Genomic DNA, 15,321 nt, shown 5'->3' with positions numbered 1-15,321 from the left:
TAAAGCAGCAAAGGAAGAAAGGTCGAGTCAAAGATTCATTTAGAATTACACAAATGTCCTTTTAGAGGTGGGATTTTTTGAGTATGGAGACCTATAATGGCAGAATTGTCTATTGATTAGTTTTTTAATCCATTTTAAAAAATTTATTACAAGAAATGGGTTATTGTTTGGGCAGGGGAAGAGGACAAATCTGTAAAGGAAAGTAATGTAAAAATTGGGTCAATTTGTTTTTAGCATTTAAAAAGTTAGTACTTTGAGCTCCCCTTCCAACAATTCTCTCTACTACAATCCATAACTCCACTTGGCTATCAAAGTTAGATTATTAAAGTTCAAGTCTTACCATGTCACTGTCTAACTCAATAAACTGTAATGACTTCCTATACCGTAGTATCATATGTAGAATCTTTTGTAATTCAAAGCCCTTTATAACTAGCCACTTCTCCTTTTTTAGTTTTCTTATACTTTTAATATTTCCCTTCCCCCTGTAACACTGGCTCCTGACTCTTCTTGGAATAAGATACTCTGAACAGCTTTCTTTTGTGGACATTTTCATTGACTGTTCCCTTCCTTCCCCATACTTGGAATGCTCTGCTTTCATCCTACTGGCTTCCTTAATTTTAATCTCAGCTAAAATCCCTAACCTTCTAGTGCCTTCCTCCTGTCCATCAGTTCAAATTTATCTTATATATAATTTGTTTATATACAAGTTTTTTTTCTTTAATATCCTTTTATTTATAGGTTATATGTATGAGTAACTTTATAGCATTAACAATTGCCAAACCTCTTGTTCCAATTTTTCACCTCTTACCCCCCACCCCCTCCCCCAGATGGCAGGATGACCAGTAGATGTTAAATATATTAAAATATAAATTAGATACACAATAAGTATACATGACCAAACCGTTATTTTGCTATACAAAAAGAATCAGACTCTGAAATATTGTACAATTAGCTTGTGAAGGAAATCAAAAATGCAGGTGGGCATAAGTATAGGGATTGGGAATTCAATGTAATGGTTTTTAGTCATCACCCAGAGTTCTTTCTCTGGGCGTAGCTGGTTCAGTTCATTACTGCTCCATTGGAGATGATTTGGTTGATCTCGTTGCTGAGGATGGCCAGGTCCATCAGAATTGGTCATCATATAGTATTGTTGTTGAAGTATATAATGATCTCCTGGTCCTGCTCATTTCACTCAGCATTAGTTCGTGTAAGTCTCTCCAGGCCTTTCTGAAATCATCCTGTTGGTCATTTCTTACAGAACAGTAATATTTCATAATATTCATATACAACAATTTATTCAGCCATTATCCAACTGATGGACATCCATTCAGTTTCCAGTTTCTAGCCACTACAAAAAGGGCTGCCACAAACATTCGTGCACATACAGGTCCCTTTCCCTAAAAGAAGGAATTCTTACATTCTGAAGTATGTCACCTTCTGTGCAAGGTTCAGGGGATACAAAGATAAAGATGACACATGCTCTCAAGAGAGATGTTCTTCACTGCCTAAGCATATCAACATATCTATGATTTAAGCTCTGTGGGGTTACATGAGGTAGATAAAGCCTTACAACTAATCTGGGCCAGGATTTGTCCTGTCATGCCCCCAGACCCATCACTTTTTATAATGCTCCATTACTCTGTATCTGTTACATGAGAGGCAGCATGGGATAATGGTTGGGGGGTTAGCTTTGTACGCAATACCTGGCCTTGTTTCATATCAGCTTTGTGACTCTAGGAAGGTTACTGCTTGTCAGGACCATAGACAATTTTCTAAGACTTAAGTTTCAAAAGAGTTCCAGATTTATGTCATTCAGGAGTTTCTTTACCACTGATAAAATTACTAGGTCTAGACTAAAAAAAAATTCAGTTCGTTAAGTGTACACATGTTGTAGCTCTGTAGGAGAATGTATGCTCAAGGGCAAGGACTGTTGAATTTTGTCTTTATATTTTCATTACTTTCCACGTAGGCAAAATTATAGTCTCCCTTTTTTTTTAATCGTCAGTTTAGTCTATAGTGGTTATTTGTTGAGCAGCTAAGCCTAAGAATATTGGATTTGTAGTCAGAAAACCTGGATTCCTATCCCAGCTCTGTAATTTTTACCTATCTCTTTGGACTAATTCCTTTGTTCTCACTTCTCCAAAATGGTAGAGATGAATTATGGAATGTTTGTCTATTCCAACATAGAACTAAGGCTCCAGAGAGAAGTGACTAGGGGCATAGGATTGTTCTGAACCTGAGGGATACTTACAGAAGCTAGGAGACACCGTTTTTGAAGTTTGTGGCTAAAGTAGTCTAAAGTAGACTAAAGCAGAAATTTTCTTACTAAACTGTATGTCTCCAGTTTGTTATCTTTAGTGAATCTGGACAATACATGGAGGAAGGGACTTTGTACCTGCTTACTTCCAGGGTTTGAAAGTACGTAGATTCTTACTGAGCTAAGTATTGACAGCATTATGCTCCTATTAATTTCCTGCTGTAGAATTTCATTTTTAATAAACTCATTTAACAAATAAGGATTAAGGATCTTCTATTTATATCTCCCCTCCCCCAACAATTAGGTTTTTAAATTCCAAATGAATAACTGGAACTTATGCTTTTAAAAAAATCATGCTAATAAATAAATCTTCCTTTTAGATATTCAGGGCCATAGACAATTTGTCTATTTGGCAATACCACATGCTCTGCAGATTCTCCATTAGCATTTGGAACCAGACTTGGATATTTACCAGCTATAAATGACTTCTCTTAGGCTCAACTTCCTCATCTGTTAAAATGGGGATAATAATAATACAGGATTATTTAAAGGATCAAATATGCAAAGTATCTTCTAAACGTAAAGTACAATGTATATGCTATCTATTTGTTAAATTTCAAAGCTTGTAGAATTTTTAAAAATGTAGATTTTTAACCTTAGTCCTAACTTCCCAAGTCTTTGCAGCAGTTTGACTGTTAAAATCTCTAACTTCTTCCTCAAGGCAAACCCTTCTTTCAAGATACTTAACAAGTATTATTATTATTTGGTTGGATAGATTGTGTTATATTATCTCCCTTGACAGATTGTTATTGACTGAAAGTTGTTATTTTCTATTTTCCTGCTTGCTTTCTTTTTTCTTTTTTTAAAATTTGCTTTCTTTTTAATGTCTTAATTCCTCTTACAAATTATGTCTATTAAAATGTGTTTATAAATGTATGTAAAACATGCTTAATTATTGTCTTTCAGATTCTAAATGGCTTCTAAGAAGTCGGGTTCAGATTTTCATGGTAAGTAGGATATTTCTGTCTTGAGTTGGTTAGAAATTTTGTTAATCATTCAGTACAGCTCAATTTAGTTGTTTTCCTTAAATCATTTTGAAAAATTGGAATTTATATATTAGCATAAAATCTTATATCTTAGATTACATTTGGTATGAGAAATCAGGAATTGGAAGTAAATGCCTATGGTTTAGATTCAACAGTAAGTTCTTTTTTTTTTTTTTTTTTTTTGAGCTGGTTTTATTTATAACTTTCCTCCTTAAGTGCTGTAAATCTGTAAATTATTTTCCCCTTCCTAAGAAAAACTGGATAACTATAATTCATTGTCCTTACTTTGGATTTACAATTAATTAAATCTATTAATATTAATATTGCCTCTGGTATGGGAAACAAAATAACAACATAACTACATGAATACAATTCTTACTCTGTGTCAGATAACTGTCAGATATGATTTAATTAATATATTAAATAAATACATTTAAAATAATAAAAAATTAAACTGAACTTAATGATAAAACTCAATAGTCAAATGATTAAATCTGATTAATGATAAATGAATGTCAGAAAAATTATGTAGGCATGTTAGTTTGTATCTTAAGCAAATGTTTTGCCCTTGTGTACTTAAATATGGCTAATGATGAAAAACTTGAAAGCTTCTATGATTTATAGAGCTTTACATATATTGATCCTCATAACAAGCCTATAAGGTACATAATGTAAACATTAGTAATTCCATTTTATAGATAAGGATTTTGGGGTCAAAGAGATGTAAAATTATACAACTATTAAAGGGAAGCCTTGGGATCTGGAAAGCAATATAGTGAAAATTTTATTATCTTGGATTGTAAGAGAATAAAGTTTCCTATAAGTAGTTATAAAATAAATACATTTTATAACTACCATTCTCAAAATATTTTCATCCATAAATTGCGGTAGTGAGATTTGAAAGTAGATGTTAAATTAAGAGAGAATGATAGATATATCTGCCTTTCAATGGATATTGCCTTTGGATTTCTTAGCTAGGATAGCTGAGCCCAACCCAGAATAGGAGTAATAATGAATGATATAATATAACAACAACAACAACAAAAAGACAAAGGAGTAAAGAGCTAGGGAGAATAATCTAGAAACTATTAAAACTGACTTCATACTTTTCAAGAACAATAGAAGTGGAGTTTTACAATCTGGTGCATTCATCTCATAGAAAGTGTAGTGTTGATTTAGGAGAAAGTAATTCATATTCTGGTTTTATTTTGTTATGTAAACGATTCAGAGAGGCAAGGTGAGATTTTTCTATGCAATTTTTCTAAGTATTTAATCAGCAAGCATTTTTTTTAATAGCTTTTTAAATTTACAAGTTATATATATGGGTAATTTTACAGCATTGACAATTGCCAAACCTTTTGTTCCAATTTTTTTCCTCCTTCCCCCTACCCCCTCCCCTAGATGGCAGGATGACCAGTAGATGTTAATATATTAAAGTATAAATTGGATACACCATAAGTATACATGACTAAGCCGTTATTTTGCTGTACAAAAAGAATCGGATTCTGAAATAGAATACAATTAGCCTGTGAAGGAAATCAAAAATGCAGGCAAGCAAAAATATAGGGATTGGGAATTCTGTGTAATGGTTCTGTAATGTAACGATTCTTAGTCATCTCCCAGAGTTCTTTCACTGGGCGTAACTGTTTCAGTTCATTACTGCTCCATTGGAACCGATTTGGTTCATCTCATTGCTGAGGATGGCCAGGTCCATCAGAACTGGTCATCATATAGTATTGTTGTTGAAGTGTAATGATGTCCTGGCCCTGCTTGTTTCACTCAGCATCAGTTCGTGTAAGTCTCTCCAGCCTCTCTGAAATCATCATTTTGGTCATTTCTTACCAAACAATAATCCATAATATTCATATACCACAATTTATTCAGTCATTCTTCAGTTGATGGGCATCCACTCCAGTTTCTGGCCACTACAAAGAGGGCTGCCACAAACATTTGTGCACATACAGATCCCTTTCCCTTCTTTAGTATCTCTTTGGGATAAAAGCCCAGTAGTAACACTGCTGGATCAAAGGGTATGCACAGTTTGATAACTTTTTGAGCATAGTTCCAAATTCCTCTCCAGAATGGTTGGATGTTCACAATTCCAACAATGTATTAGTGTCCCTGTTTTCCCACATCCCCTCCAACATTCCTCATTATCTTTCCCTGTCATTCTAGCCAGTCTGACAGGTGTGTAGTGATAAATCAGAGTTGTTTTAATTTCAGCAAGCATTTCCTAAGCATCATGTGCTGTAGCCACTGGGAATGCAGATTAAAAAAAAAAAATAAAACAATATATTCTCAAGGATCTTGCCTTCTGTAAAGGAGACAAGGTAGGTGTGTGTGTGTTTGTGTGTGTGTGTAAATATATATATGTTTTATACTGAAGATTTAAATATGGAGTAATTAGGGAGGATAAGAGTTAACAATTGGGAAATCAAGAAAGATGTAGAAAGTGATACTTCATTTCCTTTTTCTTTTTTTATGAGGCAGTGTAATATTTAGAAAGATTTTTTGATCTATATATGTTTTTATATTTTGTATTCTTTATTTGTATATTTCCAAAGATAGTTGGAAAAAGGAAAAGAACCTATATAAGACCACATTGGAAGTCATTTTCTCCTGACTTCAGGGCCATCTAGCTGCCGGTCTATTGTCCTTGGTTTTAGTCTTAGTTTTAGAGCACAAGGAGAAAGCATTTCTTCTATTGAAGGCATAAGACTTCTCCCAATTAAATTGATAATTAATTGCTTTTATAGTATATGACCTAACCTACAATATATATACAAAATACAATATTTTGCAGGTGACATCTGTTTATAGGAAAATTGTACCTGAGAGACTTAAGTACACACAGTCATATAACTAACTTCTTTTATTTGGTTCAGAATACAAAACTACTTAACTTTCGATATGAACCTTATATTAGGAAGGAAAAACTTTTATTCACGATTAAATTAGGAAATAAGTAGGTAGCAGAGTTACTATTTAAACTAAGTGCTTTGGTTCCAGAAATCAAGTGTCTTTGCTGTATCATTTTGCCTGGTGGCATCTAGTTTCATTTCAAATAAGTCTGATCCATCTCTGGGTTGTCTAAAATAGTGACCTCAACTAAGCAGGAGGAGATACTAGATTGCTTCTTTTGGGGGGTGTTATGCCCAAGAATTTTGTACTCTGAAGCATTTTGTATATCGCTTTAAATTATATCCTAAATTATTTCACTTTTGGGAAAACATTGTCTCACAGTACCAATGCCAGTGTTAAATGTTTAGAAACCTTAATGGACTTGGCAACTAAATTAAGACATTCAGCCCAGCAAATTAGAAGAAATTCAAACATCTTGCACACATTAAATAGAAAAATATCAAGATTTTTAAGTAGGATAGGGTCATTGTGGGTGGGTTCAAGGAGGAGAAGAACTTGTTCAGTACTTTCTGTACCATCTTCCCTCTCTACTCTCCCCAACAACCAAAGAGAACAACTCATTTTACCAATAGCCTATAACCAGAATATTTTTCAGCAAAAAATAACCATGATTTAGTTTATGAAAGTACCCAGTCAGTAAAATGGTCCACAAGAGAAATAGTAACTTAAAATATGTAGGTCTTCCTGCCTCTATGATTACCTGGAATAATTTCTTTCTTTTTTTTTTTTTTTTTCTTTTTTGGGGGGGGGAGGGGCCTGAGGCAATTGGAGTTAAGTGACTTACCTATGGTCACACAGCTAGGAATTGTTAAGTGTCTGAGATCAGATTTGAACTAAAGTCCTCCTGACTTCAGGTCTGGTACCTATCCACTGTGCCACCTAGATGCCCCTGAATAATTTCTTAATGGCAGCAGATAATGAAAATGTTTTTTAGCTACTGTATTAAACTTTTTTGTTAGTAGGCAAACCTTTTGATGACCAATGTAAAAAAAAATTGCTATGGGGTATAGTTTAGAATTGAAGATACAAGATGTGGGAATACATTATTCCTTCTATTCAGTTCTGTTCAGTAGCTCATTTCTTATGAGGTGATAATGCAAATAATTTTCAGCAAAAATAACGATATTGTTTAGACCTTGAAAGAAGCATGTCAGAACCCATCTACAAGAAAGACAGGGCTTAAAATATGTTGTCATTAAACTTATAGATCCCAAGAACAAAAACAAAACCCAGAGAAATAATCATCTAATAGTTTACATTTATTCACATGATTCTGTTTTGTCTTTACTTTCTTATAACTTCTTTGCCTTTTGAAAAATTTACATTTGGGTCAAAAGAGATGAACGAACAATTTTCAGATGAAGAAATTAAATTTCTAGTCATATGAAAAAATGATCTAAAATTTCTAAATCACTATTAATTAGAAATGCAAATTTAGACAATGCTGAGATACTACTTCATACCTTTCAGACTGGCTAAGATGACAGAAAAAGATAATGATAAATGTTGGAGGGGATGTAGGAAAACTGATACATTAAAAACAGATACATTAATACATTGTTAGTGGAATTGTGAACTGATTCAAGCATTCTGGAGAGCAGTTTGAAACTATGCCCAAAGGGCCATCAGACTGTGCATACCCTTTGATTCAGCAGTGTTTCTACTAGATTTGTATCCCAGAGATCATAAAAAATAAAAAGAACCCACATGCACAAAAATGTGTGTGGCAGCCTTTTTTGTAGTGGCAAGGAACTGGAAATTGAGTGGGTGCCCTTCAGTTAGGGAATGGCTGAATAAATTGTGGTATATGAATGTTATGGAATATTAATGTCTAAGAAGTGATGAACAGGATTGTTTCAGAGAGGCCTGGAGAGTTGCATGAACTGATGCTAAGTGAAGTGAGTAGAACTAAAAGAATATTGTACATTGCAAGAAGATTGATTGATTGAGATGGACTTGGCTCTTTGCAACAAGGTGATTCAAGGCAATTCCAATAAACTTGTGATGGAAAGAACCATCCACATCTAGAGAGAACTGTGGAGATTGAATGTAGATCACAGCTTAGTATTTTCACCTTTTTTGTTGCTTGCTTTTTATTTTTCTTTTTTCCCTCTTTTGATCCGATTCTTCTTGTACAGCATGTGGAAATATGTTTAGAAAAACTACATGTTTTACCTATATTAGATTATATACTGTCCAGGTAGGGGAGAGAGGGGGGAAGGATGGAGAGAAATTTGGAACACAAAGGTTTTGCAAGGGTAAATGTTAAAAGGGGGCAGGGAGGTGGCACAGTGGATAGAGCACCAGCCCTGAAGTTAGGAGGACCTGAGTTCAAATCTGGCTGTGTGACCCTGGGTAAGTTATTTAACCCCCATTGCCTTAGCAAATAGGGAGGGGGGGGGAGTAAAATGTTAAAACTCTTTATTTTGAAAAATAAAAATATGTTTTGTAAAAATCAACATTTGTACTAGAAATAAAAGGGTACCTTTCCTTATTCATGTTTTTCTTTTTACAAACTTGATGTCAACTAGAATGGTATAGCATTTCAGCAGATTTTCTTTTATGAATTCACCACCAATTTAACGTGAGTTTTCCCCCCTTTACCCCTCCTCCCCTCATTGATTAGATATGGATATACTTTGGGATATTAAGAATAGCTTTGGAATTTGCTTTTTTTAGACTTTTAGGGATTAAAAGAGCAATTAGTCAAGGATAGAGATTGAGCTTCTTCTAACAAATAATTTTGAAATAGCATGGAAGTAATTTGCTTTTAATGAACTGATATAGGACTGTGACTAAAGAAGTTTTGTTTTTATTTCATTTCAGGGACTTTCAGTTACCTTGATGACGTCCCATTTAAGATAGGAGACAAATTCAAAACACCAGCTAAAGTTGGTCTGCCTATTGGATTCTCCTTGCCTGATTGTTTACAAGCTGTCAGGGAAATACAAGTAAGTATTGCTTAGTAACATTTTTCTGGATTTTAAGATTTGAAATTTTTAATATGGCAAAATAAGGAAAATTTGATCTACCTCAGCCATTTTCATATGCTATTACATAAGTGCTTTCTAGCTTTCAGTTAAATTCTTTGTAATTTTTCCAAGTTTTGCAAAAGAATGTACTGGACTCTACAGTTGATGTGGGTGGGGGGCTGTATACATTTCTCACTTCTTTCAATGTCTTTCTCCAAATGTGCATAATAAAATAAGTTCCTAGCTTAGCCACTGAGTTATGTCACCATATGTGGCCAGTAGTTTAATTTCTCACTCAAGGATGCCCATCAGTTAGAGAATGGCTGAATAAATTTTGGTATATGAATGTTATGGAATATTATTGTTCTATAAGAAATGGTCAGGAGGATGATTTTAGAGAGGCCTGGAGAGATGTACATGAACTGATGCTAAGTGAAATGAGCAGAACCAGGAGATCGTTATATACTTCAATACTATATATTATGATCAATTCTGATGGACGTGACTTTTTCCAATAATGAGATGACTGATGCCAGTTCCACTGATCTTCTGATGAAGAAAGCCATCTATATACCCAGAGATAGGACTGTTGGAACTGAGTGTGGACCACAACATAACATTCTCATTCTTTTGTTGTTCACTTTCATTTTGTTTTCTTACTCATTTTCTTTCCTTTTTGATCTGCTTTTTCTTGTGAGCAAGAGAATTGTATAAAAATGTTTACACAAAATTTCTCAGTTTTTTGTAGTAATATTTCTTCAGCCTCTCCTAAGATAAAATATATTTGTAATCTTTGTTATGTAAGTGTAAATTATTTTTATTTAAAGCCTAGATTCAAAATTCTGAACTAGTCCTCCTGCTGAGAAATATGATTAGTCTCAGGCTTCAAATTCCACAGAGAACATATTTATGAAAAAGATCATTGGTACATTACTTGTCTAAGGTCATAGAGGTAGTAGGTAACAGAATTAGGACTGAAATTCAATTCTAACTTGTAAGCTTGTGCTTTTCCTATTATTTGGGAGGGGGGGTGTCTGAGGGAAACTTGTTTGTGCCACCATCATTGTGTGCACATAGTACTCTAGTGGGCACTGTTACATAATGGTTAGATAACTGAATCTGTAGTCAGAGATGAGGATTCATTCTTAACCTTGAATGGGAAGAATGAAAAGCATTAAAAAAGACACTGAAGTAAGAATAAGAATTGTGGTTATGCCAGAGGTGAGGAGATAGACTGATGTCAGTGGAGCAGACAGTGCCAGTGTGGGTGGAAAGCATTGAGCTCAATGCTAAGTATTTGAACAAAGATTCAAATGAATCCTCTTAGTACAGAATTTGACAGTTAAGTTAAAAAAACAATTAATTAAACTTTCACTAATTAACTTGCACTAAAAAAAAAAATTAAAAGTTTTCACTAAGACAGATCAGTGATGACCTGCTTTTTTTTGTATTACATGATTAAAATACTGTATATAGATAGGGTGCCTAAAAATACACTTAATTGTATTTCTTGTGGTTGAAGGCATCAAACCTCTCAACCCTGTGACCATTGAAGTTCAGGATGGTGTAAAAGTATAAACATGTTTATTTGAAGAACACTGAGATATTGAGTCTAAATTGCATAGTATGGGCAGAAAAGAGTATTGGTCTTAGAATCCGAGTATACGAGTGTGTTCAAATCTCGTATCTTCCTGTTTCTTCTTGTATAATCAACTTGACTTTGCATTTCCTTCTCTGTAAAATGAGGGAGCTGGATTAGATAGATCCCTTCTAATTCTAGGTCTACAATCTACAATTATCTGGATCAAATACTAGCTTTGCTTCGAGTCATCTGTGTCATCTTGAGCATTTCACTTCCTCATTTGTTGGTCAAAATTTCTTTACATGAAAAATGAGGCAGGAGTGGAAGTTAAAAGTGTCTTCTAAGGTTCCTTGCAGTCCTCAATCTATGTTCCTATTAACTTTTCTAGCAGGCTTTCGACTGTTTTAGAAACAGCTACTTTAAGAAGTTTAATAATATTGAGCCATCATAAATGCTTTCTTTTTCTTAAAATGCTTTTCTTTTCATTTTCAAAAGAGTATGTTTCTGATTGTGTGCTGCAAGTTTAATTTGTTTTGGAAACAACAACTTGATTATAAAGGAGCTTTATTTGTTAATCTAGGTACCATGACACTTTTTTTTTTTTTCCATTTCATTATTCCCAAATAACGTCTAAAAAGTGAATGGTTTCATTGTGAGTTGAGCAGTGACTTCTCAGATAGCAGTTCTCATTTCCCTTTAGTTCCTCTTGTTTGAGGCACAGGTTTTAGGTTTACCTTGTAAGATTCCCTCAATGATATCTTCTCTTGTGCAATATTTTATAAAGATTATAGATGAAAATTAAAATTCATTTGTCTATCAGCAACTTGTTATTCACCTACTATGTGTATCATATACTGTCCTAGGAGTTGGGGTTACAGTTAAAAAACAGTTCCAACCCTCAAGCAGCTTATATTTTATTGAAGAAGACAACATATAACTAAGTATTGTTTATATACAAGGTAAATTGTGCATAGCCATTTTGTTAGCAGCAGTAGCTACAAATGTTTGTTAGATAGAACCATAAAATCAGTTATTTTTGTTAACTAAAATAACTTTAGAAAGTTACAAGTATGATCCAATAGTTTTTCAGTCTTTATTATTATACAGTTTCATACTTTTTCCCACCTTTTCCCCTCCCCTAGGCAGCAAGTAATCCAATATGTTAAACATGTGCAATTCTTCTATACATATTTACACAATTATCATACTACACAATAAAAATCAGATCAAAAAGGAAAAAAATGAGAAAGAACAAAATAAGCTGGTTTTTCAGTCTTTATAGTAGTGTGGGTACTAAGTTAAGTACATAAGTTAAGGTACATGATGCAATGCTTGCTTCATTTTCTCTTTCCCACTCCCCCCAAAAAGGTTAACTTAGAGGATTAAACAGTTATGCTAATTGAGGACATGATTACTGATTTCATGTATATTATATATATACACCAGTTAGTTTTACTCTGTTTTTTGGCTACAGACAGTAAGCTTACCCTGCCTGGAACAAGAGGGAAACAGCAGTGCAACTTATCCTCACTAAAGGGAAAGCACCTCAGAACCATGTCCCTTGATGATCGTGGGTCAGTAATGTTATCTTCCTATATGAAAAGACAAAACCATTAAAACAGACACACCCTACTCTCAGGGGCTGCATCCTGAAGCTTGAATGTTACCTAATTATCCACTTCAGTTTTCTCTTTGATTTAGAATTAGCATTCAGTTGTTTTTAGGAAAAAAGTAGTGTTTCCTCTCTTTACTGTTTGGGGTTTGTATAGAAGATAGAGGAATAGAAATCAGATTACCATCTTTGATTTCCTTTCCAACTGAGGTGAGGAGAATGATACCCTTTTTACTGTTAAAGGAAACAATTATTCTGCTTATGATGCGCATAGTAAGATACTTTGGGGATATTCATTTTTGGGATGGTATTTCTGAAAATTGCCTTGGACTTCTGAAAATTTGACACTTCTATGCTACCACTTGTAGTTTAAAATTTGTGACATAAATTTGTTGCATGTTGAAGTGGCAAGGTGTAATTCAGTAATTTTCCTAGCAAATATTTTCTTTTTAGATCTTTTGTGAGATGAGACTTTCCCCTAGGAAAAGTTTTTTATGAAGTCACATGCCATGTTTTTTAAGAAAGCAAGGATCAGTTTTGTTTTGTTTTTTTAATTTACATTTTAAGGGCAGCTAGGTGACTCAGTGGAGAGAGCTCCAGCCCTAAAGTCAGAAGGACCTGAGTATTTGCAATAAAAAAATACCAGCCCCCCCCCCCACTCATTTTCATATACTTTTATATTAAATAATTACTCTTAAAGAAGTCATTAACACATCACATAACTCAGAAATTTTATGTTAAATGTAACTCCCAAAGACCTCCCACCCCTGCAAATGAGTGATTGTGTCATCTTAAGGCTTTTCTTTAGAGCTATACTTATTTATTTGTAATTCTGCAGCATTCACTTTTGATTGTAGTTATCCTTTGTGTTTACATCCTTTTACACCCCCCCTTAGGGGGTATTTTCTTGACTTTCTTTTTCTTCATTCTATATCAGATCACTTTTTCTATAATTTCTGTATTCTTATAGCACAGTAATTAATATTCCATTATATTCACATACTACAATTTTTTCTTAAGCCATTCCCAACTTGATAGGCATATATGTTGTTTCTAATTCTTTGCTATCTCACAAAGTACTGTCGTAAATATTGTGCTGTGTTTGTTTAGTCATGTCCAACTTTTCATGACCCCATTTGGAGTTTTCTTGGCAAAGACACTGGAGTAGTTTTCCATTTCCTTCTCCCGATCATTTTACAGATAAGAAAACTGAGGCAAATAGCGTTGTCATTTGTCCAGAACGTTATGGCTGGGAAGTCTCTGAGGTCAGAGTTGAACTGTGGAAGATGAGTGTTCCTCATTCCATGTTTGCCACTCAGTGCACTCTTGCTCCATATAGCTGTCTCATTTTGTTTCATAGGAGTTTTTATCAATGTCCTAAGATTACTAGTACAATTACTGGGTTAAAGTGTACGAATATTTCAGACACTTTGCGTAATTTGAAATTGCTTCCAAGAAGAATTTTTATTTTCCTGGATAGCCTAGTTTCTGGGATTAATGGGTCATTATGTTTAAATATTCAATTTTTGAATGCCACATTTCAGTGATTAGAGATCTAAAGTCTAATTTTAATTAGTAGGTAGGGGTCATGTATAGACATAAAGCCCAAATATATTTCTTCAGCTCTAATTTTAGAATTCCTCCCAAAGCCAAAAGACATTGTTGTTAGAAATAGAAAATTTCTAGAAAATCTTCATCTGTGTACATGCTTTCTTTAGATCTGGGAAAGTCGAGATGATATTTTATTTTCCTTACTCTTTTCCTCTCTCAGTATTTTACTTTTCTAAATACATGTAAATATAATTTTTGACATTTTTTGGAAGACTATCCACAATTTTCTCCCTTCAAGTGTCCCTCCTCCCCAAGATAATATATATTTTTTAAACTTTATGTATATCTCTATTTTTTTTAATTATAGCTTTTTATTTACAAGATATATTCATGGGTAATTTTTTAGCATTGGCAATTGCAAAACCTTTTGTTCCAACTTTTCCTCTCCTCCCCCACCCCTTTCCCCAGATGGCAGGTTGACCAATACATGTTAAATATGTTAAAAGTACAAGTTAAATACAATATATGTATACATGTCCATACAGTTATTTTACTGTACAAAATATTCGGACTTTGAAATAGTGTACAATTGGCCTGTGAAGGAAATCAAAAATGCAGGCAGACAAAAGTAGAGGGATTGATCCCCAAGATATCTTGCAAGCAATCTGAATAGGTTAAACATGTGCAATCCTTTTAAATATGTTTCCATATGTGTCATATTGTACAAGAAAAATCAGACCAAAAGGGGAAAAAAATACAAGAAAAAGCAAACAAAGGTGAAAATATTATGCTTCAGTCCACAGTTCAATCCATAGTTCTCTCTGGATGCATATGAAATTTTCCATGCCATTTCTGTTGGAATTGTTTTAATCACTGAGTTGCTGAGAAAAGCCAGATCAGCACACAAGAAGATATTTTGTATATTAGCCATAGGAATTAGTTGAGTTATTACTATAGGCCTTTGTTTCAATCTTCCAGTAGACTATCCCTTAAATCTTCTTCCTTAAACTATATTATCCTTTCTCTTCTTTTTTCCCCCCTAATCTTGAAGAAACTAGTAGCACGCACAATTATTTGCTTAGTCTTGATGATATACCATGGAGACTCTATTATTTATTCTTGAGAAACCTCTTATATAATATGTTTTTTAAAAAATAATTTGTAAATTAAATCTTTGTAACCCAAATTATTTAAAATATATACTAGTGAACCTTTATGTTGAAAAGAACCGTGAAATGAATCCAGTTTTAATGTAAAGAAATTTCCTTCAGTTTTGTTTGGTAAATTCTGTTCTGTATACTTTTTTTTAAGTGAAGGTAGATCCATATTTTTGAAAGTTGAGCTGATTAGTATCATCACTAGACAATATTTTGTTTAGC

General features: G+C 33.7%; 1 protein-coding gene across 3 annotated transcripts in view; it reads left to right on the top strand.

Moving 5' to 3' along the window:
* UBAP1 (ubiquitin associated protein 1) overlaps positions 1 to 15,321 on the top strand; it is a 102,644-nt gene that overhangs the window by 78,176 nt on the left and 9,147 nt on the right. For 2 of the 3 annotated variants that reach the window (XR_004230786.1, XM_003761806.4), the window contains exons 2-3: positions 3,224 to 3,264; positions 9,052 to 9,176. Coding sequence is in view for 1 of the 3 variants with exons in the window: in XM_003761806.4 (XP_003761854.1) it covers positions 3,231 to 3,264; positions 9,052 to 9,176 (159 nt within the window). In the remaining 2 variants the exon portion in view is untranslated. Of the gene's footprint in view, positions 1 to 3,223; positions 3,265 to 9,051; positions 9,177 to 12,253; positions 12,354 to 15,321 lie in introns of those variants that run through there. The other variant, XM_031945442.1, reaches the window with a different exon arrangement.

This window comes from Sarcophilus harrisii, chromosome 1 (assembly GCF_902635505.1).
Source record: "Sarcophilus harrisii chromosome 1, mSarHar1.11, whole genome shotgun sequence".
Lineage (NCBI taxonomy): Eukaryota > Metazoa > Chordata > Mammalia > Dasyuromorphia > Dasyuridae > Sarcophilus > Sarcophilus harrisii.
The sequence above is the reverse complement of the archived record's forward strand: the minus strand, read 5'-3'. Positions and strand labels throughout refer to the sequence as shown.